The 23565-nt window shown below is 37.6% G+C and overlaps 1 protein-coding gene across 3 annotated transcripts in view; it reads right to left on the bottom strand.

Moving 5' to 3' along the window:
• The window catches only part of TMTC2 (transmembrane O-mannosyltransferase targeting cadherins 2), a 391943-nt gene that overhangs the window by 146015 nt on the left and 222363 nt on the right, over nt 1-23565 (bottom strand). For all 3 annotated transcript variants that reach the window (XM_060025323.1, XM_060025324.1, XM_060025325.1), the window contains one exon: nt 19573-19687. In XM_060025323.1, coding sequence (XP_059881306.1) covers nt 19573-19687 — 115 coding nt within the window. The remainder of the gene's footprint in view (nt 1-19572; nt 19688-23565) is intronic.

Here is a 23565-nt window from a genome sequence, read left to right as displayed (position 1 = left end):
TGATAACACAACTGGAAAGTCTTAAGATGAGACTCAAATTCAGAGCTGCCAGGCTTCAACTCACATGTCTTTCCATGTCTTTTCCCATATTAGTCCACTGGGAATATGTACCTGTTCTTAGTTTAAGCATTTATAATTGCCCTCTCTCTCCTGCTCATATACCCAGTGCTTTTCCATTTTCTGTATCAACAAATTTCTCTTCTCTCTTTCTGTATTTATACATGCCCATCGCAATATATAAACATCTTGGATTTGCTTCAAAGGTGGGTAAACTACAGCCTCCAATGCCAAGTCAACTTCACCAAGAAATGCATCATAACCAATATACTTGGTGTGATAGTTAATTTTATGTGTCTATTTCATTGGATCATAGGAGACCCAGAACACTAGTTAAACATTATTTCTGAGTATGTCTGTGGGGATGTTTCAGGAAGATTAGCATTGTATTCAGCAGATGGAGTAAAGCACATTGTCTTTCCCATTGTAGGTGGGCATCATCCAATCTGTTGAGGGTCTGAATAGAACAAAAAAGAGAATAGGAAGATTTCTTTCTCTCTGTCTCAGCTGGGACACTGATCTGCCCTCAGTAATCCTGGTTCTCAGGCTTACAGACTCAGACTGGAATTTACACCACCATCCTTCCTGGGTCTCCAGCTTGCAGAGGGCAGATCATGAGACTTTTCAACCTACATAATTTCATAAATCAATGACTTACAATAAATCTCTTTACTATATACATACACACACACACACACACACACACACACACACACACACACACACACTAGCGGTTAAGTTTCTCTGGAGACTCTGATTAATACAACTTATAAAGGGGTTTCCCTGAGTTATTCTTGTGCTCAAGACCTACTTCTCTTAATGGAAATGTTTACCAGTGAGTGTGAGCAGTATCCTCACACAAGAGAGCTGTGAGCTGTTAGAAACGGAATGAAATTAACAGCTAACAAACTCTTTAGTTTTTTATTATACAATTATATCAAGTTTCCAGGAACTTTATTTAATCCTTGCTACAACACTAGGTGATATCAGAGCCCAATTTTGCAGATGAAGAACAAGGATTAAGCAACTTGACCAAGTGCAGGACCAATAAATGGGAGATCTGAATCCAAGTCTGTTTAATGCCAAAACCCATGCCCTTAATATTTCACAAAGCTGCCTCCGTGGTACAAAGGTGAGAGTTAAATTTTTAAAAAAATGAAACTTTTCCCTTTTCCCCACTCCTTTTCTCCCCACAAAAACAAATATTATTCAGGTAGGTCCATATATATTTTCTGGGACCATAGTCAAATCTCTTTCAAATATTTCCTCATTCTCTAAGAGAATTCTGTGATTTGAAACAAGTAAAATTAAGAACTAAAGCATACCTAAGACAAAGGCATTGACCACCAGTGATGGAACTTTAAACCTATATACAGACTTGCTTTTATTCTTTGCTATTTACAGGGGCTATCCAAAATCGATGACTAATTATTATGTCATTTTTTGAAGGAGAGATATTTATCAGTTGGATGGTGTACAATCTCTGTGGAGGAACCCCACGCTGGGATACAGGAGTACGCCAAAGCTTGACCTGCTCAGTAAAAGTCAATGTAATTAGACTCTTGATTTGTTCATTCATTCATTCAAAATATATTTTGAAAGTGCCATTATAGAGATTTTAATGACTGGCAGAAAAGAGAGATAATTTAAAAAGCAGTAACAAAGTTGTGTACAGGGTACCATGATACAGTCTGATGCACTGTGGAAGTCCACAGAAGGAAACCTAACTTAAAACTAGTTTGTTCAGGCACTGGGAGAAAAAAAAAAAAAAAAAAGAACATTTGTGAATTCCACAGGGATCAACACACTCAAAAAAATATTACCAAAAAAAATCAGGGCCTGATTCCATCACAGATATGGTTATAATTTGGGTTAGGGATGTTCCCATGGGCACACAGTGATTTAGTGCAATGCACTCACTTTAAACATAAATGTTCAACAAAGTGGGTGTTTTCTTTGTCCCTTAACAGCAGGGCTCTAACAAAAGTCTGCTGTTGAAGCAATAAATTATGAAAGAGGAAAAGGTATCATGTATCTCACAGACCAGCAGGAATAGGTGTTAGGTCAAACCAGCAGTTTCTAACTTAAGAACAGGCATGAGCAGTTCCAAAAACGAAAGTCTTAGCCTATCTCTTTTGGCCTGGAATAGATTTTACAACCTAGAAACAATTCACTCATGGGCTTATCCTGCAGTACTTGAAGAATTGAAAGAAAACACCATTTATAACAATGTTCCTAAAACTGCCCTTGCAGGTTTAATTTTGGTGCTGAGAAGAGATATCCCTTCACCCAACTCAAGGGTCAAGAGAGCAAGGATCTATTCGTGTCAGGAGTCATCATTTACAGGTCCCAGCAGTGGGAACCAGAGGCAAATTAGTGGCTGGAGACAAGGAAAAAGAGCTGGCGGAGCACCAGAAGATCTGAACGGAATGATGAAAAGTTGGGGACTGAGGTGCTCAATGAAGAGAAAAATGGGTGAATACTTTCAACGCCACTTGCTTTTTACACACACACACACACACACACACACACACACACACACACAGTCATTAAAATGAAAAACCAAAGGCTATTCACAGAATATAAACGGCGTTCAAAATTGGACTACCTTTAGACTTCAGGACAGCTCAGATTAATCCCCTAACCTGAAATTTCTATTCTCTAATAAAAGTGTCTGCCTGTCATTTCCTGAGTCTGGTGATGAGATGTGGTTACACTGACCAGGGTGGATCTGGTTGTTCTTCTCTAGATGATTGGCGAGCATTTCCTCACAGTGTTCTCCTTATTATCAGAACTGCAAGATGGGATCACTCCTTCCTCTTGCCATTCATCCAACCCCTATCTAGTCATTTCCAACTACAGGGGTGCCTGGGGCAAAGTCAACTTAGGGGCACTGTAATTGCAAGCAATGGAGGAGTAAAGAGAAAGGGCATCCTTCGGTCTCTGATTCTACAGAGGTAAACAGGGACAGAGGAAGAAAGAAAAAGCAGGGAGGCAAGTCTCTGAAATAATCCTTGATGCACTCTTCACACACAAAGAGCTTAAGGAAAATGGATGTACCTAAATCGTGGAAAGCACACATAAATATACATACAACATATATTTATCGAGCTTGTTTCTGTTAGCTAAGCACCGTGCTAGGCACTTAGGAGACATATATATATAAACCCTGTCTTCAGGGAGCTTACATGTTAGCAATATACAAAATAAACTATACATTTGTATTTATTTTAATACCATTATACAGAGCTAAATAGGAAATTATAAAGTTCACTAGAAGGTGATAAATGTAATGTAAAAAAAAGGAATTAAGGAGAACAGGAGTGTGAGAGCAGTGGAGGGGCTGCAGTTTAAATAGTGCATCTGGGGAGCCCCATGCAATTGTTTGGAGCAAAGAATTGAAAGGAGTGATATGAGATATAATTTAGCCACAGTAATAATTTAGTACATGTTTATATGAATAACATATAAGAGAAAAATAAGCAGCAGATGACAAGATATTAATTTTTAAAATTCACCATCATCTGAATACCCAGATGGCCTCCAACTTCAATTATACTTTAAGCAACTTCTCCAAAACACAGGCAAAATCAGTCACGTTTTGTGTAAGAGAAAAAATAAATTAAATGGAAGACAATATTACTGTATTTCCTGGTGTATCTAGGAAATAATTCTTAAGTCATAGTAATTGGAAATCTGCAGAGGACTGATTGGAACTACTCAAATAACAAATTTACATCTGTTCAGTTTTTTCAGGAGTAGAGGAAAAAAGACACTTTTTTTTTTCATAGTGCAAAACCTCCTTCTGAGAAAACTGAAATTAATTTATTTGAAATTCTGCTGCCTATCAGCCTTCACTTTCCACATGAACATAATTTTAGGAACAACAACAAAAATGCTTCTGGCCATTTGAGCAACTTTTAATCAGTTTTGAAGTTAAACCAAACAAAAGGCATTAAAACAGGATGCAATTATGAATTTCTTAATAAACCTCTTTTATAGGCTTTCTAATACATGTCTTCAAATTTACCTGCAGTGCTCTGGATAAAAATGACTATGAAATTAAAGGCCATTTTTTTAAAAAAATATTTATTTATTTATTTGGCTGCGCCAGGTCTTAGTTGCGGTACACGGGATCTTCAGTTGCAGCATGTGGGATCTTTAGTTGTGGCATGTGGGATCTAGTTCCCTGACCAGGGATCGAACCCAGGCCCCCTGCATTGGGAGCGTGGAGTCTTAGCCACTGGACCACCAGGGAAGTCCCTTAAAGGCCATTTTAATGAGATTTCAGAAAAATGCCTTTCATCGTTTTTCCAACATGGAAAATAGTTTAACTCTCTCTATACAGTTAATTTTGAATGAGTATTTCTACATAGAAAAGCATGACCCATACAATGCCATTTTAAAACTACATTTGTAATAGAAAACCTATAACACAAACAAGCATAGGAATGATTTAATCTCCTTCTTTCGCTTTGCCAGACTCCAATTTCTAAAAGGATTCTGATTTCCCTCAATTTTACTTTGGGTTGCAATGGGGAGGGCAAAGTTTAACAGTTAGTTCCAGCAAGCAATCCTAGACACCAGTACCACAATGTGTAGTTTCCACTGCTATAAAAGAAATGAGTGTGAAATAGTAAGTGGTTTAATTCAATTCTATCCAAAAGCACTTGTTAGTACCAAGAAGGTGTCAAGGACTTCACTATGTGCTAGAAATAAAGACATAAATAAATTACATCCCCAGTCCCTAAGGAGCTCCTAGTGTGAATTTCAATTCTTTGGTCATTGTGTCCATGGATTTCATAGGATAAAATTATTCTCTAGGATATCTTGTAGCTTTGTGATGGCAAAATGTTATTCTCTACTACATTCAGGAGAAGTGAATAATATTTCCAAGTTTCTATACCCATGATTGATGCCACTATTTTTTTTCCCCCACAGGGACACAAAAACCTCATAGAAATAATTCACTTCTCTACAGTACATGATCTTTGGCCATTTTCTCCCTTCTTACTGTCCTATCCATCAGCTTCAATGGCATCAAAGTACCCTGGGCTTCTTTCCTTCTCCTTGAGCACACTTTATGGTTCCACTTTCTCTACCAAGCTCCTTCAATATTCGTATTTCCCAGGATTCCATCCATGGTCCTTCTTTCCTTTATCCTTATACATATTACATACACACACACACACACACACACACACATATTATTGACAGTCAGTTTCAATTTACACACTTAGATAATTACTCCAAAATCCACATCCTCTACCTCAGAATGCTCTCATGAGTGGCAGAAACACGTTCTAGTTGCTTCGTGGATGCCCAAGAGTCATCTGAAACTTACGTAGCCAAAACTGTACAATTTTCCCCCTAAACAACCTTGTTCATTTGTCTTTCAAGTGTGATTCCTCTTGTCTTTCTCTTTATTATTCTTCCTTTTTCTCCAGCCTGAGTTAAGTCCCTGCCTTCTCATAATAATATAAGCATCTCTCTCTTAGAAGAGATATTACTTTATATTACTTAACATATTTTTAAATCCAAACTTCAAGCTACTTGAGGGCAGAAACTATACTTTCTTTGTCAGCTTATTCCTACCATCTAATAGAATACCTGTCACTCTGAAGGCACTAATATTTGTTGAATGAAGTAATGAATCCTTATTTCCAATACACAAACTTACAAATGTGTTCATATATACAAATGTACTCAGAAAATATAATCAGTATTAATCAAACTTTATAATTGGTCATTACATCTCATAAATGGGTGAAAATTAGTGATGTTTGACATAGGTGTTATCAGCATTGGGGATTTTAGAGTGCCAAGAAAACAGATTTCACCTTGAAAGCTAGACTGTAAAATCAACTCACAATGAATCAGAGAACCAGTGTTCAAAAAATGAACTGTGGAAAGAAAATGGCCATGAAGCTAGCAGGTATGAAGTGCTTACTTGTTTAACTATATTAACACAACCACTGAGTACAAAATGTAAAAGTCTTCATGAAAGAGAGGTGGTGTGACTTGGAAGAAAGGTCTGTAAATGGGGATTTACAGAGGCAAATGCCAACAGCACTTATTCCAGCACTTTCCAAGGAAGGAAGAGCTTCAGCCAAGAGGTTTCATAGCATCAGGCTGTCTTAGACTAATGTCATTATAAATTAATCCATCCAATACTCTTTAGCCTGATGTTCTTATAAATTGAACACATGGATTTTAACAAATTTTTAATTTAAATTTAATTTAAATTTAAATTTTAAATTTTAACAAATTTTAACACATGGGTACATATGCTTACCGAACAGACTTATGATTCTCATGCAGATTTGACTGGACTGAGTCCTTCTAGCACCTGTGACAGCATAGTGGGGGAAATCCCATGAAAACACTACTACCACAGGGGAACTCTGTCACTCTTCTGTGTGTTTTTATTATATAAGTAGGTTGCTCTGGAACTGATCACCCCAGGCAACTAAGCACCCCATGCACCTAAACTGATTGTTCCTTCCCTCAAACTACTTGCAAAAAACTCACTAGATATTTGAATGCTGTAAAATGAGCCTTCATGTTACCTACAATTTGTAATTTGAACTAATAATTACATATGATGCTTTACACTATAAAACCTGCAATAAAAAATTTTTCATCTTGTGATTTTTTTCTTTTTTAACTGACCTGGATGTGTTATGAAATTAAATTATTTCTGACTTCCTCTTTACCATCCTACAGATGTCCAGGTCATCATATATTAATTCTCTTGCCTTAATCTATCTTGGCATCTTGATAGGCTTGGCCAAATTTCTTGAATATAGTGTAGCATGGCCAAAACTCAAGAATGGATAATTTAATGCTAAAATATACTCAAGGGACTTCCAGGAAGATGGCGGAAGAGTAAGACTCGGAGATCACCTTCCTCCCCACAGATACACCAGAAATACATCTACGCGTGGAACAACTCCTACGGAGCACCTACTGAACGCTGGCAGAAGACCTCAGACCTCCAAAAAGGCAAGGAACCCCCCCACGTACCTGGTTAGGGCAAAAGAAAAAAAATAGAGACAAAAGGATAGGGACGGGTCCTGCACCAGCGGGAGGGAGCTGTGAAGGAGGAAAAGTGTCCACACACTAGGAAGCCCCTTCGCGGGCGGAGACTGCGGGTGGCGGAGTGGGGGAGCCTCGGAGCCGCGGAGGAGAGCACTGCAACAGGGGTGCGGAGGGCAAAGCGGGGAGATTTCAGCGCAGAGTATCGGGGCCGACCGGCACTCACCAGCCGAGAGGCTTGTCTGCTTGCCCAACGGGGCGGGCGGGGCTGGGAGCTGAGGCTCCGGCTTCTGTCAGAGCGCTGAGAGAGGACTAAGGTTGGCAGCGTGAACACAGCCTGCAGGGGGTTAGTGCACCGCGGCTAGCCGGCAGGGAGTCCAGGGAAAAGTCTGGAGCTGCCGAAGAGGCAAGAGACTTTTTCTTCCCTCTTTGTTTCCTGGTGCACGAGGAGAGGGGATTAAGAACGCTGCTTAAGAGAGCTCCAGAGACGGGCGCGAGCCAGGGCTAAAAGTGCGGAGCCCAGAGACAGACATGAGACGCTAAGGCGGCTGTTGCCGCCACCAAGAAGCCTGTGTGCGAACACAGGTCACTATCCACACCCCCTTCCGGGGAGCCTGTGCAGCCCGCCACTGCCAGGGTCCCGGGATCCAGGGACAACTCCCCCGGGAGAACGCACGGCGCGCCTCAGGCTAGCAACGTCACGCTGGCCTCTGCCGCCGCAGGCCCACCCCGCACTCCGTGACCCTCCCTACCCCCGCCCCCGCCCCTGGCCTGAGTGAGCCAGAGCCTCCGAATCAGCGGCTCCTTTAACCCCGTCCTGTCTGAGCAAAGAACAGACGCCCTCCGGCAACCTACACGCACAGGCGGGGCCAAATCCAAAGCTGAGACCCTGGGAGCTGTGAGAACAAAGAAGAGAAAGGGAAATCTCTCCCAGCAGCCTCAGAAGCAGCGGATTAATGCTCCACTATCAACTTGATGTACCCTGCATCTGTGGAATACATGAATAGACAACAAATCATCCCAAATTAAGGAGCAGTGTGGATGAAAGGCTCTTGGTGCTCCAGCCAGGAGTTAGTGCTGTGCCTCTGAGGTGGGAGAGCCAACTTCAGGACACTGGTCCACAAGAGACCTCCCAGCTCCACATAATATCAAATTGCAAAAATCTCCCAGAGATCTCCATCTCAACGCCAGCACCCAGCTTCACTCAACGACCAGCAAGCTACGGTGCTGGACATCCTATGCCACACAACTAGTAAGACAGGAACACAACCCCACCCATTAGCAGAGAGGCTGCCCAAAATCATAATAAGTCTACAGACACCCCAAAACACACCACCAGACGTGGACCCGCCCACCAGAAAGACAAGATCCAGCCTCATCCACCAGAACACAGGCACTAGTACCCTCCACCAGGAAGCCTACACAACCCACTGAACCAACCTTAGCCACTGAGGACAGACACAAAAAACAGCCGGAACTACAAACCTTCAGCCTGCAAAAAGGAGACCCCAAACACAGTAAGATAAGCAAAATGAAAAGACAGAAAAACACACAGCAGATGAAGGAGCAAGATAAAAACCCACCAGACCTAACAAATGAAGAGGAAATAGGCAGTTTACCTGAAAAAGAATTCAGAATAATGATAGTAAAGATGATCCAAAATCTTGGAAATACAATAGACAAAATGCAAGAATCAGTTAACAAGGACCTAGAAGAACTAAAGATGAAACAAACAATGATGAACAACACAATAAATGAAATGAAAAATACTCTAGATGGGATCAATAGCAGAATAACTGAGGCAGAAGAACAGATAAGTGACCTGGAAGATAAAATAGTGGAAATAACTACTGCAGAGCAGAATAAAGAAAACAGAATGAAAAGAACTGAGGACAGTCTCAGAGACCTCTGGGACAACATTAAACGCACCAACATTCGAATTATAGGGGTTCCAGAAGAAGAAGGGAAAAAGAAAGGGACTGAGAAAATATTTGAAGAGATTATAGTTGAAAACTTCCCTAATATGGGAAAGGAAATAGTTAATCAAGTCCAGGAAGCACAGAGAGTCCCATACAGGATAAATCCAAGGAGAAATACGCCAAGACACATATTAATCAAACTGTCAAAAATTAAATACAAAGAAAACATATTAAAAGCAGTAAGGGAAAAACAACAAATAACACACAAGGGAATCCCCATAAGGTTAACAGCTGATCTCTCAGCAGAAACTCTGCAAGCCAGAAGAGACTGGCAGGACATACTGAAAGTGATGAAGGAGAAAAACCTGCAACCAAGATTACTCTACCCAGCAAGGATCTCATTCAGATTTGATGGAGAAATTAAAACCTTTACAGACAAGCAAAAGCTGAGAGAGTTCAGCACCACCAAACCAGCTCTACAACAACTGCTAAAGGAACTTCTCTAGGAAAGAAACACAAAAGAAGGAAAATACCTACAATAACGAACCCAAACAATTAAGAAAATGGGAATGGGAACACACATATCGATAATTACCTTAAATGTAAATGGACTAAATGCTCCCACCAAAAGACACAGATTGGCTGAATGGATACAAAAACAAGACCCATATATTTGCTGTCTACAAGAGACCCACTTCAGACCTAGAGACACATACAGACTGAAAGTAAGGGGATGGAAAAAGGTATTTCATGCAAATGGAAACCAAAAGAAAGCTGGAGTAGCAATTCTCATATCAGACAAAATAGACTTTAAAACAAAGACTATTAGAAGAGACAAAGAAGGACACTACATAATGATCAAGGGATCGATCCAAAAAGAAAATATAACAATTGTAAATATTTATGCACCCAACAGAGCAGCACCTCAATACATAAGGCAAATACTGACAACCATAAAAGGGGAAATCGACAGTAACACATTCATAGTAGGGGACTTTAACACCCCACTTTCACCAATGGACAGATCATCCAAAATGAAAATAAATAAGGAAACACAAGCTTTAAATGATACATTAAACGAGATGGACTTAATTGATATTTATAGGACATTCCATCCAAAAACAACAGAATACACATTTTTCTCAAGTGCTCATGGAACATTCTCCAGGATAGATCATATCTTGGGTCACAAATCAAGCCTTGGTAAATTTAAGAAAATTGAAATTGTATCAAGTATCTTTTCCGACCACAACGCTGAGACTAGATATCAATTACAGGAAAAGATCTCTAAAAAATACAAACACATGGAGGCTAAACAATACACTACTTAATAACGAAGTGATCACTGAAGAAATCAAAGAGGAAATCAAAAAATACCTAGAAACAAATGACAATGGAGACACGACGACTCAAAATCTATGGGATGCAGTAAAAGCAGTTCTAAGAGGGAAGTTTATAGCAATACAATCCTACCTTAAGAAACAGGAAACATCTCGAATAAACAACCTAACCTTGCACCTGAAGCAATTAGAGAAAGAAGAACAAAAAAACCCCAAAGTTAGCAGAAGGAAAGAAATCATAAAAATCAGATCAGAAATAAATGAAAAAGAAATGAAGGAAACGATAGCAAAGATCAATAAAACTAAAAGCTGGTTCTTTGAAAGGATAAACAAAATTGATAAACCATTAGCCAGACTCATCAAGAAAAAAAGGGAGAAGACTCAAATCAATAGAATTAGAAATGTAAAAGGAGAAGTAACAACTGACACTGCAGAAATAAAAAAGATCATGAGAGATTACTACAAGCAACTCTATGCCAATAAAATGGACAACCTGGAAGAAATGGACAAATTCTTAGAAAGGCACAACCTGCCAAGACTGAATCAGGAAGAAATAGAAAATATGAACAGACCAATCACAAGCACTGAAATTGAAACTGTGATTAAAAAATCTTCCAACAAGCAAAAGCCCAGGACCAGATGGCTTCACAGGTGAATTCTATCAAACATTTAGAGAAGAGCTATCACCTATCCTTCTCAAACTCTTCCAAAATATAGCAGAGGGAGGAACACTCCCCAACTCATTCTATGAGGCCACCATCACCCTGATACCAAAACCAGACAAGGATGTCACAAAGAAAGAACACTACAGGCCAATATCACTGATGAACATAGATGCAAAAATCCTCAACAAACAGAATCCAACAGCACATTAAACGGATCATACACCATGATCAAGTGGGGTTTATTCCAGGAATGCAAGGATTCTTCAATATATGCAAATCAATCAACGTGATACACCATATTAACAAATTGAAGGAGAAAAACCATATGATCATCTCAATAGATGCAGAGAAAGCTTTTGACAAAATTCAACACCCATTTATGATAAAAACCCTGCAGAAAGTAGGCATAGAGGGAACTTTCCTCAACATAATAAAGGCCATATATGACAAACCCACAGCCAACATCGTCCTCAATGGTGAAAAACTGAAAGCATTTCCACTAAGATCAGGAACAAGACAAGGTTGCCCACTCTCACCACTCTTATTCAACATAGTTTTGGAAGTTTTAGCCACAGCAATCAGAGAAGAAAAGGAAATAAAAGGAATCCAAATCGGAAAAGAAGAAGTAAAGCTGTCACTCTTTGCAGATGACATGATACTATACATAGAGAATCCTAACGATGCTACCAGAAAACTACTAGAGCTAATCAATGAATTTGGTAAAGTAGCAGGATACAAAATTAATGCACAGAAATCTCTGGCATTCCTATACACTAAGGATGAAAAATCTGAAAGTGAAATCAAGAAAACACTCCCATTTACCATTGCAACAAAAAGAATAAAATATCTAGGAATAAACCTACCTAAGGAGACAAAAGACCTGTATGCAGAAAATTATAAGACACTGATGAAAGAAATTAAAGATGATACGAACAGATGGAGAGATATACCATGTTCTTGGATTGGAAGAATCAACATTGTGAAAATGACTCTACTACCCAAAGCAATCTACAGATTCAACGCAATCCCTATCAAACTACCACTGGCATTTTTCACAGAACTAGAACAAAAAATTTCACAATTTGTATGGAAACACAAAAGACCCCGAATAGCCAAAGCAATCTTGAGAACGAAAAACGGAGCTGGAGGAATCAGGCTCCCTGGCTTCAGACTATACTACAAAGCTACAGTAATCAAGACAGTATGGTACTGGCACAAAAACAGAAATATAGATCAATGGAACAGGATAGAAAGCCCAGAGATAAACCCACACACAAATGGTCACCTTATCTTTGATAAAGGAGGCAAGAGAATACAGTGGAGAAAAGATAGCCTCTTTAATAAATGGTGCTGAGAAAACTGGACAGCTACATGTAGAAGAATGAAATTAGAACACTCCCTAACACCATATATAAAAATAAACTCAAAATGGATTAAAGACCTAAATATAAGGCCAGACACTGTAAAACTCTCAGAGGAAAACATAGGCAGAACACTCTATGACATAAATCACAGCAAAATCTTTTTTGACCCACCTCTACAGAAATGGAAATAAAAATAAACAAATGGGACCTAATGAAACTTAAAAGCTTTTGCACAGCAAAGGAAACCATAAAAAAGATGAAGAGACAATGGGAGAAAATATTTGCAAATAAAGCAACTGACAAAGGATTAATCTCCAAAATATACAAGCAGCTCATGCAGCTCAATATCATAAAAACAAACAACCCTAATACAAAACTGGGCAGAAGACCTAAATAGACATTTCTCCAAAGAAGATACACAGATTGCCAACAAATACATGAAAAGATGCTTAACATCACTAATCATTAGAGAAATGGAATCAAAACTACAATGAGTTATTACTTCACACCATTCAGAGATGGCATCATCAAAAAAATCTACAAACAGTAAATGCTGGAGAGGGTGTAGAGAAAAGGGAACCCCCTTGCACTGTTGGTGCGAATGTAAATTGATACAGCCACTACGGAGAACAGTATGGAGGTTTCTTAAAAAACTAAACGTAGAAGTAACATACGACCCAGCAATCCCACTACTGGGCATATACCCTCAGAAAACCATAGTTTAAAAAGAGTCATGTACCACAATGTTTACTGCAGCACTATTTACAATAGCCAGGACTTGGAAAGAACCTAAGTGTCCATCGATAGATGAATGGATAAAGAAGATGTGGCACATATATACAATGGAATATTACTCAGCCATAAAAAGAAACGAAATTGAGTTATTTGTAGTGAGGTGGATGGACCTAGAGTCCGTCATACAGAGTGAAGTAAGTCAGAAAGAGAAAAACAAATACTGTATGCTAACACATATATATGGAATCTGAAAAAAAGAATTTTAAGTGGTTCTCCTGAACCTAAGGGCAGGACAGGAATAAAGAGACAGACGTTAAGAATGGACTTAAGGACATGGGGTGGGGGAAGGGTAAGCTGGGACGAAGTGAGAGAGTGGCATGTACTTATATATACTACCAAATGTAAAATAGATGGCTAGTGGGAAGCAGCTGCATAGCACAGGGAGATCAGCTCAGTGCTTTGAGACCACCTAGAGGAGTGGGATAAGGAGGGTGGGAGGGAGACGCAAGAGGGAGGGGATATGGGGATATACATATGCATATACCTGATTCACTTTGTTATACAGCAGAAACTAACAGAACACTGTAAAGCAATTATACTCCAATAAAGATGTTAAAAAAAGAAAAGAATAAATCAACCTCAAATATGTGAGGCCTTTTTGAACCAAAATACAGTATTTTCAATATGGGAAATTTAAAAATTGAAATAAATGTAAAAATACACATATCTAGAAGGGAAACTTGGAGAGTATAACCACGTCAGTTTACCTCACTTGAACATATAGTCACTGGAAAACCAACTAAAACTCCAGACTTATAATGCAATTTAACAAGGCTATGATCATGTTCATATTAAAGACAAAACACAGAGGAATAATCAAGAATTGCTTGAAAATAAATAAGAAGAATGGGAAACTTGCCTTAAAATATAAAATATACTAGAAGTTACAGTAAATAAAACAAATTGTTCTCGGTGTGGGTTACCGAAAGACCAAAATAAAGCCCATGACAATGACTCCAGGGTTATATACAAACTTGGCCTAGGTGTGAAGCATTCAATAAATTATTATGGGGACATTAGTTTTCATTTTGGAAAAAAAATACCTTAATACAAAAAATAATATATCCAGGGTGGACTAAGTACCTAAAGAAAAAAACCAAAAATAATTCTAAAACTATTCAAAAAATGGACAATAACTTTAGGAAATATTAGCCTATGAAGGGTTTTCATAGAGACACAAAATTACAGAGGTTTTAAAGGAAAGGGTCTGTGGATTTTTTTTTTATATATATATAGAGAGAGATTCAAGTTATATACAATAACGATTATCATAAGACAAGTAAAAATACAAGCGAAAACTAGGAGAAAATACCTGCAGAAAAGATGTTTGTGTTATACATGTAAGTGCGGCGGAGGGACCCATTTTCACCTTAAACCCCACAAATCAACAAGAAAAACTTCTCAATAAAGAACCAGGCAAGAAACCTGAACAATTAATTCCCAGGAAAATTACAAAGAGCTAATAAACAAAATAAACTCCACTGGTAATTACGGAAACACGGTTTTGAAGCAACATAGTTTTGAAACCATTCCATTGGACGTTTATTAATGCTGTCTGTGTAACAGCCCCAATTGAAACAATGTAATGTTAATGAAAGCAGAGACGGTCATGAAAATTATGACACATTTGTATATACATCCAGAAGTAAAAAAATCACTGGTGATTCCATACACAGGGGAAAAAGTTAAAAGGATGCTTGTATAACTACATGTTGTAACTACATATAGAAATGCTTATGAAAAAAGTGAAAATATACTAGAGGAGGGAAAAAGATGTGTAAGGAATGCAATAATAATTTTTATGCTTTATTGCTTATTCTTCAGTACTGCTTCAATGTTTTCAACAAGATTCTATTAAGTGGTAAAAATGATCAATTAAAACAAAATGAAAGTATGCAGTAAGTGTTAGACTTTGCTCTTGCCATGTGAACAGGTAGGTAGGTACCTGCAAGCTGTCTCACCTCCTTCCAGGAATCACTAAAGGGCCAGATGAGTTGTGTATCCAGATCTCTGGTGACCCCAAGCCAATGGAATTTCACCAAAATCTCTCAGTCCCATTCACTTGATATCAGACATGGCAAGCACCTCCTGGCCCTCCTGTTTGATAGCCTCTCCTGAATTGTCTATTTTGGGAGACCAGTCTGCTTACCTGGTATCCTTTGAACACCTCCCTCCATCCTTTATACACATACATACACACATCCATGGAACTTGGCAGGAAACCCTGCCCTGAACTCTAGCCTTTTGGCCAAGGGTTACTTTCCCCCTCATTTCTACAGACCTTACTTCCACAGGCGTCTCATGCCTTGTTTTCAACGGGGATTCAAGGAATGGCTCTGCCCCATTATCAGATAGTCCCACCACTTCCACCCTGTAATCTCTGATCCTTCTAACCTCTCAAGGGTCCTCAAAAGCTGGTCCTGAACAAACAAAAAAATCTCTCATTAGAACTAGATCTATGGTGACAACTCTGCACCCCACATTCCCTCACTGCTCTATCCTCCTATATTACTTCCTTTGAAGACAGAGTTCTCGGCATCATGAGATATATAAACTTGTTGAAATTCTATGCAAATGTTTAGCTTCCTCAATCCTCACCCCCCGTTAAAAACTCATGTGTTTGACATTGTGCTTGGTACTGGGGATAGATAGAATGGTACCACTATGTGTCACTCTGCCTCTTAAAATGAAGCTCCCAATAGGCAGCTATTGGTTGAATTATGTCTCTCCCAAAAAAGGTATGTTGAAGCTGTAACCCCCATACCTTAGAATATGTCCTTTCTTGGAAAAAGGATCACTGCAGATGTAATGTGATAACAAGGGTGGGCCCCTAATCTAATATGACTGGTATCCAGATAAGAGGATGTGAAGGCAAAGTTACACAAGGAGATTGTCATGTGATGACAAAGGCAGAGACTGGGGTCATGCAGCTGCAAGCCAAGGAACTCCAAAGAATGGCAGCAAACCACAGGAAAGAGGCAAGGAAGGATTCCCCTAAAGCTTTCAGAGGGAGCTTGCCCTGTGGACACCTTCATTGTGAACTGCTAGCCTCCGGAACTGTGCCATAATAAATTTCTATTATTTTAAACCACCTAATTTGCAGTACTTTGTTACGGAAACTAATACACAAACTAACGCTAACATAAATGTCTTTGTTTCTGAAACTTCAAGATAACAACTCTAGACACCTAATTCAAGAAGGCTGTCATAACCCAGAATTGTTTAATGACAATGATCAACATATACTTACACAATTCAAAGAATGTGGCTAATACCCATTACTAATCTTACCACTTATAGTGACAAATGGAATCTCCTCTGCTCTGATATGAATTTCATAATTCATTTATAAAAGCAACAAATATAGTCAGAACTCCTGTAGATATGGAGAGATATAATGACCAATAAGAAACTGCCACTACTTCATGAAGCTGAATATGAATGGCAATGCCCATAGTACTTCAATATCAAATATGGTATTTCTATAACTTTAGACAGATAATCTTTATGTTGTAGAAGTATTTATTTATTCCTAGTTTATTTATGTCTTGTTCTCTGAGGCAGATGTTGATCGAAAGCCTTCCTGGCACTTCTAGAAAAGATAATTTTTTTCCTCTTCTGACTTTTTAAATTGAAAGAGTATAGCAATTGAATTGTGGTATTGAATACTCCACTATAAAACTTAGAATAAATCTCATCTGATAGTAGTGTTTTAATCTTTAATATGCTGTTGCATCCACTATATTAATTTTAAGATATGTCTACATTTATATTCATAAGTCTATTGGCCTGTTTCGGTTCTGTTATTTGTTCTTGCTTGTTTGCTTTTTGTTTCGTTTTTTGAGTTTTGTTGTTGTCGTTATTCTTTTGTGTTTTGGTTTTAAATATCATCAGACCTTTTGCTGTCAGTTTTATCTAGCTTCACAAAAATAAGTGAGAAGTGTAACTAATGCAAGAAATACCGTTTGATTAATGACTTGATAGAACTTACTTGTGAAATGCCTTAACTTGGTTCCTTGGAGAGAAAATTCTTTAATATGGTTTTCAAATTTTTCCAAAGTTTTTGATTCAGAATGCCAACTTCTTCTTGGGCTAATGTTAATCATTTATATTTTCCCAGAAAAGTATTCATACTACTAAGACTTTCATATACATAACTAACATTTTGTTATTTTAAGCTTCCACACGTCTGGATGCAGGTCCTTTCTCATTCTCAGTACTGTATTGTATATTTGAGATTTTTCTACTTTGTCCATTACTTTTGCCATATATTGTTGATCTTTTAAAGAAAAAGCTCTTACATTTATTCATTACTTCCCATTATTTCTCCATATTCTACTTCATTAACATTTTCTTTTTACTTCCCTTACATTTATTAGTTTATTGTATTGCTCCTTTCCTAGCTTCTCAGATTAGATGATTACTTAGATGCTTACAGAACAAAAATGACAACTTATGATGGCAAAATCTCTATTATCCACAGAAATAATCCCATCTGTTATGTAAGATAATCAAGAATTGATTACACCACATTACATTTATCATCTGCATTCTGAAATCTAATGCCTAATGAAATATTCAATGCTCTATTGAATTCCCTGTTTAGGTGGCAATTGGAACAGACTGACTGGGACAAATCTATAACAGTGAAAGAACAGAGCATTTTTCAGACGAGAAATCAATTGTATTTCAAATGGCAGTGGGTGGTGCAGTTAAAAGGTTGAAAGTCGACTACGTATTTCTAAGATCTGACAGTGTAAATCACTGAGTGGTGGTCCATCTGCTTTGTCCCTGAGAATTTATTATACCTGAAAAGAGAAACCAACATCATAAGGCAGATCTGTCAAACCTGGTCTTAAAATTACTTGTGGGAACTACTGAATTTTAATAAATTTGATAATATGAATAAAAGGTTAAATATAAGGTTATGCAATAAATGTACTACATCTATTGCTATTAAGAGTAGAATTGTGGCTTCCCTGGTGGCGCAGTGGTTGAGAGTCCGCCTGCCGATGCAGGGGACGCGGGTTCGTGCCCCGGTCCGGGAAGATCCCACATGCCGCGGAGCGGCTGGGCCCATGAGCCATGGCCGCTGAGCCTGCGCGTCCGGAGCCTGTGCTCCGCAACGGGAGAGGCCACAACAGTGAGAGGCCCGCGTACCGCAAAAAAAAAAAAAAAAAAAAAAAAAAACGAAGCTGACAAATTAGTTTAATATTGTCAATATTACATAGCAGTCATCAGACACAAGCAGTAGACATCTTATATGCCTGGTCCCTTCCTACAGGGAACTGGTCCTCCTCCTTTCTATTCCAACCCCAGAGGCACTGTCAATGGAGGGCTCTTACAGCCCCGGACACACGGCCCAAAGTTTCATTTAAGAATCGATCCATGATCCCAGAAAGGTCAGTCAGAGATCTTTTTCCAGGATTAATATAGACACCAAGACAAGTCCTTCAGAGACTGAGTCTATATGCATAAAGGTGCATGAGTCATTTCATTAACTTAAGAGTCCCACAGAGAAAGGAGTGAACCCAAAAGAAACCAAAGACACAAAATGGAGACAAATACCCGAAACATAATAAAACACCTGGATCTAATTGTGCTTTCATCTAGTCAACCCCAAGGATTTTCAGTTATGGAGGCTTAATAAATTCTCTTTTGTGTTCAAGCAAGTTTAGACTAAGTTTCTATTACTAATAAATAAAAGTGTGTCATAAATACAAGAGACAGAAAAAGGATTTCAGTTTAATTTGCATTTATCCACTCACATCTAACTGCACCCCCTGAGGCTTTCCATTCAAATAACAGAACAGATTTTTCCCCAGGGATTTTTCTAACCCAACATACACAGGCATTCTAAATTATCCCATTATCCCAACCTAATTTTCACTACCGTTGAAGGAGGGGGTGGAAAAATAAAAGAAAAACATTATCTTATTTGATAACTCCCCAGGTTTAGTACATGTTCTATATATACTTTGACACCAGCAATTCTTTAACAGAGGATAAAATCTATTATTAAAAATCAAGATATCAATTACATAGAGTATCATACATAGCAGCCTTATTTTATGAGCACAACCAAGTACTAAAGATGTGAACTTTTTAAAACAAAAAGCTAAAAGCATTTAAACCAATTTTTATGTTATATGGCATAGTACTTCAAAAAAAAAGAACCTAGCCATATTATATCAATACACATGAATATCAATGATGTGGCCCAAAACAGAGATCACATATACCATCCATTTACTGATCTCAGAGGCATGATTCATGAAAAGACTATTTCAGAATATCAGCTACCATCATCTCCATTTCCAGCAGTTAAATCAATAGCCCCTCTCGCCACATGTTTCAAAGATGAACCAAACCAGAGAAAGCAACGCATACTCACAAATTATAAAGCATGTCAGCCATGTTGCTTCGGTAATACAAAGCATTTCTATAGGCGCTTTCAGCTTCAGAAATTTTGCTCTGACTCTTGAGAACATTTCCAAGGTTACCCCATGCTGCCAAAAAGAGAAAGAAGTATTCAGGCTGAGTGTCATTCCAATTATATATGACATAATATCAGGCCGTCAGGAAGTACCACAATGAGAGAAAAAACTCTCATAAAACATTTTTAAGAAAGCAAATTTATTTCCTTTGTACTCCAACATTTCATCAAACTAGGGGATTAAATACAATGAAAGCCTAAAACAAAACTATGTCTCAAAGCTGATATACACATACAGTTCATCATAAGGCCAAGAACTATGTTATCTTAAGATCACCTACAAAGACTTGAAGCTCTTTCAAATCTTGGTAGGGGTCTTCGTGGACTGAAATTATTGTATACTTACTAAACCAGAAACTGTAAGAAATCATCTTAAAATAAAGACTTCATTCAAATACAAAAATACTGATAAATGACATAGAAGAACTTGGAATAAAAAAGAAGATAACTAAGTATATCAAAGCCATAAAAAGGCTTAATAGTCATCAGAATGTATCAGTAAACACTATGCTTCTTAAAACAGTGAAGTATATATGGTTTATTCACATATAATGTTCTTTTATACGCTTCCTGTTAATAAATTCATACATGGTAAAATCAGTAACAGTGTTTTCACACATAGTCACACTTAAAAATTGACATTTTCTGTACACCCTTTACGTTTCACTCCAAATAATCATGATTTCTCAATATTAGAAGACACTCCATTAACAGCTGCCCACACAGCATGGCTCTCAAACAGACCTATCCCTCAAACTTGGGTGCTTCTCTTGTCTTCTTTCTTTCCCATAAGGAGATGGGGTGTCGGGTCCTGAAATCAGAGTCCCTCCCAACTAGAAGATGAGGATGAGAAGGCTCATGTGTGCCAAGATCTATTTATTTGGGTAATTAATAGCTGTATATGAAGAATGAAAGGGGTTTTGAGACATCGCTTTTTAATGCATAAAAATGTGTACCTCTTTCGATCCCAAATTTGCCTGTAATTTAACACTCTGTGCCTTTGTTTACTCATCTGTAATATGGGGGAGAATAATATCTCCTGGGTTTGTTGACAAGGATTAAATGAGCTTGTATACGTAGGGTGTTTAAGATGGTGCCTGCCACGTGGCAAATACTCAATAAATATTTTCACACTAAGTTTCATCTTTCACTGCAAACCAACATTCACACGCTACGAATAGGCCTTGGCACTATGAGTCCATAGAAAATTGAATCCTTATCTTTTTGAAAGATAAAAGTTAAAAAAATAAAAAGTATGAAAAACATATAGTAAAATGAATTATGATTATCTTTAAATTTAATAGGCAAAACACCCTATGTATTTTATATCCAACCCCCCCATCCCACCACCAACATAACAAAGTATGGCTCAATGGAAACTTCTAATAGCCAATGCATCCAACTGGTAATTTAAGCACCAGGAAAACATCATTATAATGCTATCCCATCTTACCCATAGTCTTTGAACACAGATGATGAAAAAAAATTATAGCAAGAAATTAGTTTGAATATTAAGGCATATTTCCAGAGAAACTGATTGACATTTTTTCAAGTACTTATAGCCCAATTAATAGTTAATAGTCAACAAATACATAATTATGTCTAGAATATACATTTACTCATTTGGTTAGTGGTTCATTTATTAATTCATAAATGTATTTGTTTATTAAGCACCTATTTTGTGCCAGAAACATTATCGGGGGCTGGCACAACTGTACATACATACAAGTTCTCACCCACTCGCAGCTTATGTTTGAAGTGGGGAGTGGAGTGGGGATGGGAGGACCACACAATAGAAGAAATGAATTAACTTCAGGTGATAAGTGCTACAAACAATATAAAACAAAGTAAGATGGAGGGAATGAGGCTAATTTAAACAGGGATATCTTAGAAATAGGGAAATGGGTGTTATCTCTAAAAACTGAGGATAAGGAAGCAGTCTTGCAAAGACCAGCGATTCCAGGTAGGGGGAAAAGTAAGAGCAAAGAATCTAAGATGGCTTCCGCAGGGAAAGGCAGCAGAGGAGATGGTTATTTCAAAGCAAGAGTACAACTTATAAATTAAAAATCATCAGTAAAGTTATCTGTGGCAAAGCCACAGCATGTTACTAAGTTTCTTTTGTCCAAACAGAAATCACTCACGTATTTATGATTAAGTCATTGCCCTAGGTAACTACAAAAAGAAGAAAATTCCCAAATTAAGTACGGATTTTTTAAACAATTTTAATTGCTTATGGATGAAAGAGGGAGTAGGGGAGAGAGGAAAGAAAGGGTAGACTTTGATGTCCTGAACTCATCTGACACTCACCAACAGGCCATTCTGTTCTTCCGTTGTACATATACAACAGGAAAACAGCTGGAGACAAGGTTACTTTGAGGCCATGGTAAATGATACCAAGCAAGATCACTTCGTAATTTTACTAAACACAAAAAAGAAAAAGGGCACTGTACAACCCACAAAATACCAAACAACCCCCTCTCTTGCTAAACGAATACTTCTTTAACCAGGCATAGATAGAATTGTCCCAGCATCCGATCTAGAGGACTCCCCTGTTTCCTGAGACCCTTTCCCAAATCACCCAACCAAAATCCAAATCCAATGACAGGGCATATAATGAGATTCCTTCAGTGCAAGGAGTAGTTAAGCCAACTTCCTTACTACCAGTGTGTTCCTTCTGGTCTCTGCCTGCAAGGCACCGACATAGAGGATTTCATCACATTCAAATATGAAAACAATTCTTCTTCAAAACCCCTTCTTCCTAATTGCTCTTTAGTACTGTGTTTACCAAAAGAGAGTTTAGGTTTTTAAGTAAGAGCTGACAAGACTAAGCCTATTTAAATTTAATACTATTGATTTTTGCTTCAATGCTACCAGAACCCAATGCTAACCTAAAGATTACTTCTAAAAATATAAAGCTACCCTACAGAATATAACCTAAAATTAAAAATCCTATTAGTAGTCAACTAAATAGTAACCTTTTCACAAAAGTTGTTCATGTTTCAGTGATAAAACAAAAAGTAGGAAAAAAAACCATTGTTGACATATAAACCAGTTAAAATCTAGTTTTTACACATATATTATAATTTAAAGGAAAATACATTAAAATAAACTATAAAAAGTACATCTTAAAAGGGCTAATGTGATGATTTCAAATCTATATAATTAACCTACAGAATTAATCACTGTAGCTTTAGGGTTTTTTTTTTTCCTATTACTTGACAAATTTGATCATATCAACCAAGTCAACTGTTTTATATCAGATCCATTTTTACACCTAGCTGGTCTGATGACTTGAAAGTATCCAAACCAAAACTCAAAAAATATGGAAAAATATTCCAAGGCTCACGGATGGGACAATTTAACATTATAAAGATGTCAATTCTCCCAAAATTAATCTATAAATTCTATATAATTCCAATCAATATTTTAGCATAATTTATTAACAAACTCAAAAAAATGTATTCTAATAACCATAATAGAAGAGAAAAATGAAACTGGGTCTTTATAGCATATTCACCATATACAAAGGTAAACTCCAGCTGGTTTTAAAAGATAAATGTGAAAAAGTAAAGCTAACAGAAGAATATATAGATTATCTCTGTGGAAGGGAAAGTGGCTTCTTAAAAAGACCTCCAAACAGAACTCAAAAAGTAAAACAATTGATGAATTTGAGTTATCTCAAAATGAAGGACTTCTACTTATTGAAGGACACTAGGGACATGCATTAATACACCAGGAGAAGATATTTCAAACATCTAAACAAAAAGGAACTGTACTTAGAAATAAAAAGAACTCCAAACAAAGCAATAAGAAATCCAACAGCGGGGGAAAAAAATGGGCAAAGGATATGAACAGGAATCTACAAAAGGGGAAACCAAAATAAATTCTAGA

This window comes from Delphinus delphis, chromosome 11 (assembly GCF_949987515.2).
Source record: "Delphinus delphis chromosome 11, mDelDel1.2, whole genome shotgun sequence".
Taxonomy (NCBI): domain Eukaryota; kingdom Metazoa; phylum Chordata; class Mammalia; order Artiodactyla; family Delphinidae; genus Delphinus; species Delphinus delphis.
The sequence above is the reverse complement of the archived record's forward strand: the minus strand, read 5'-3'. Positions and strand labels throughout refer to the sequence as shown.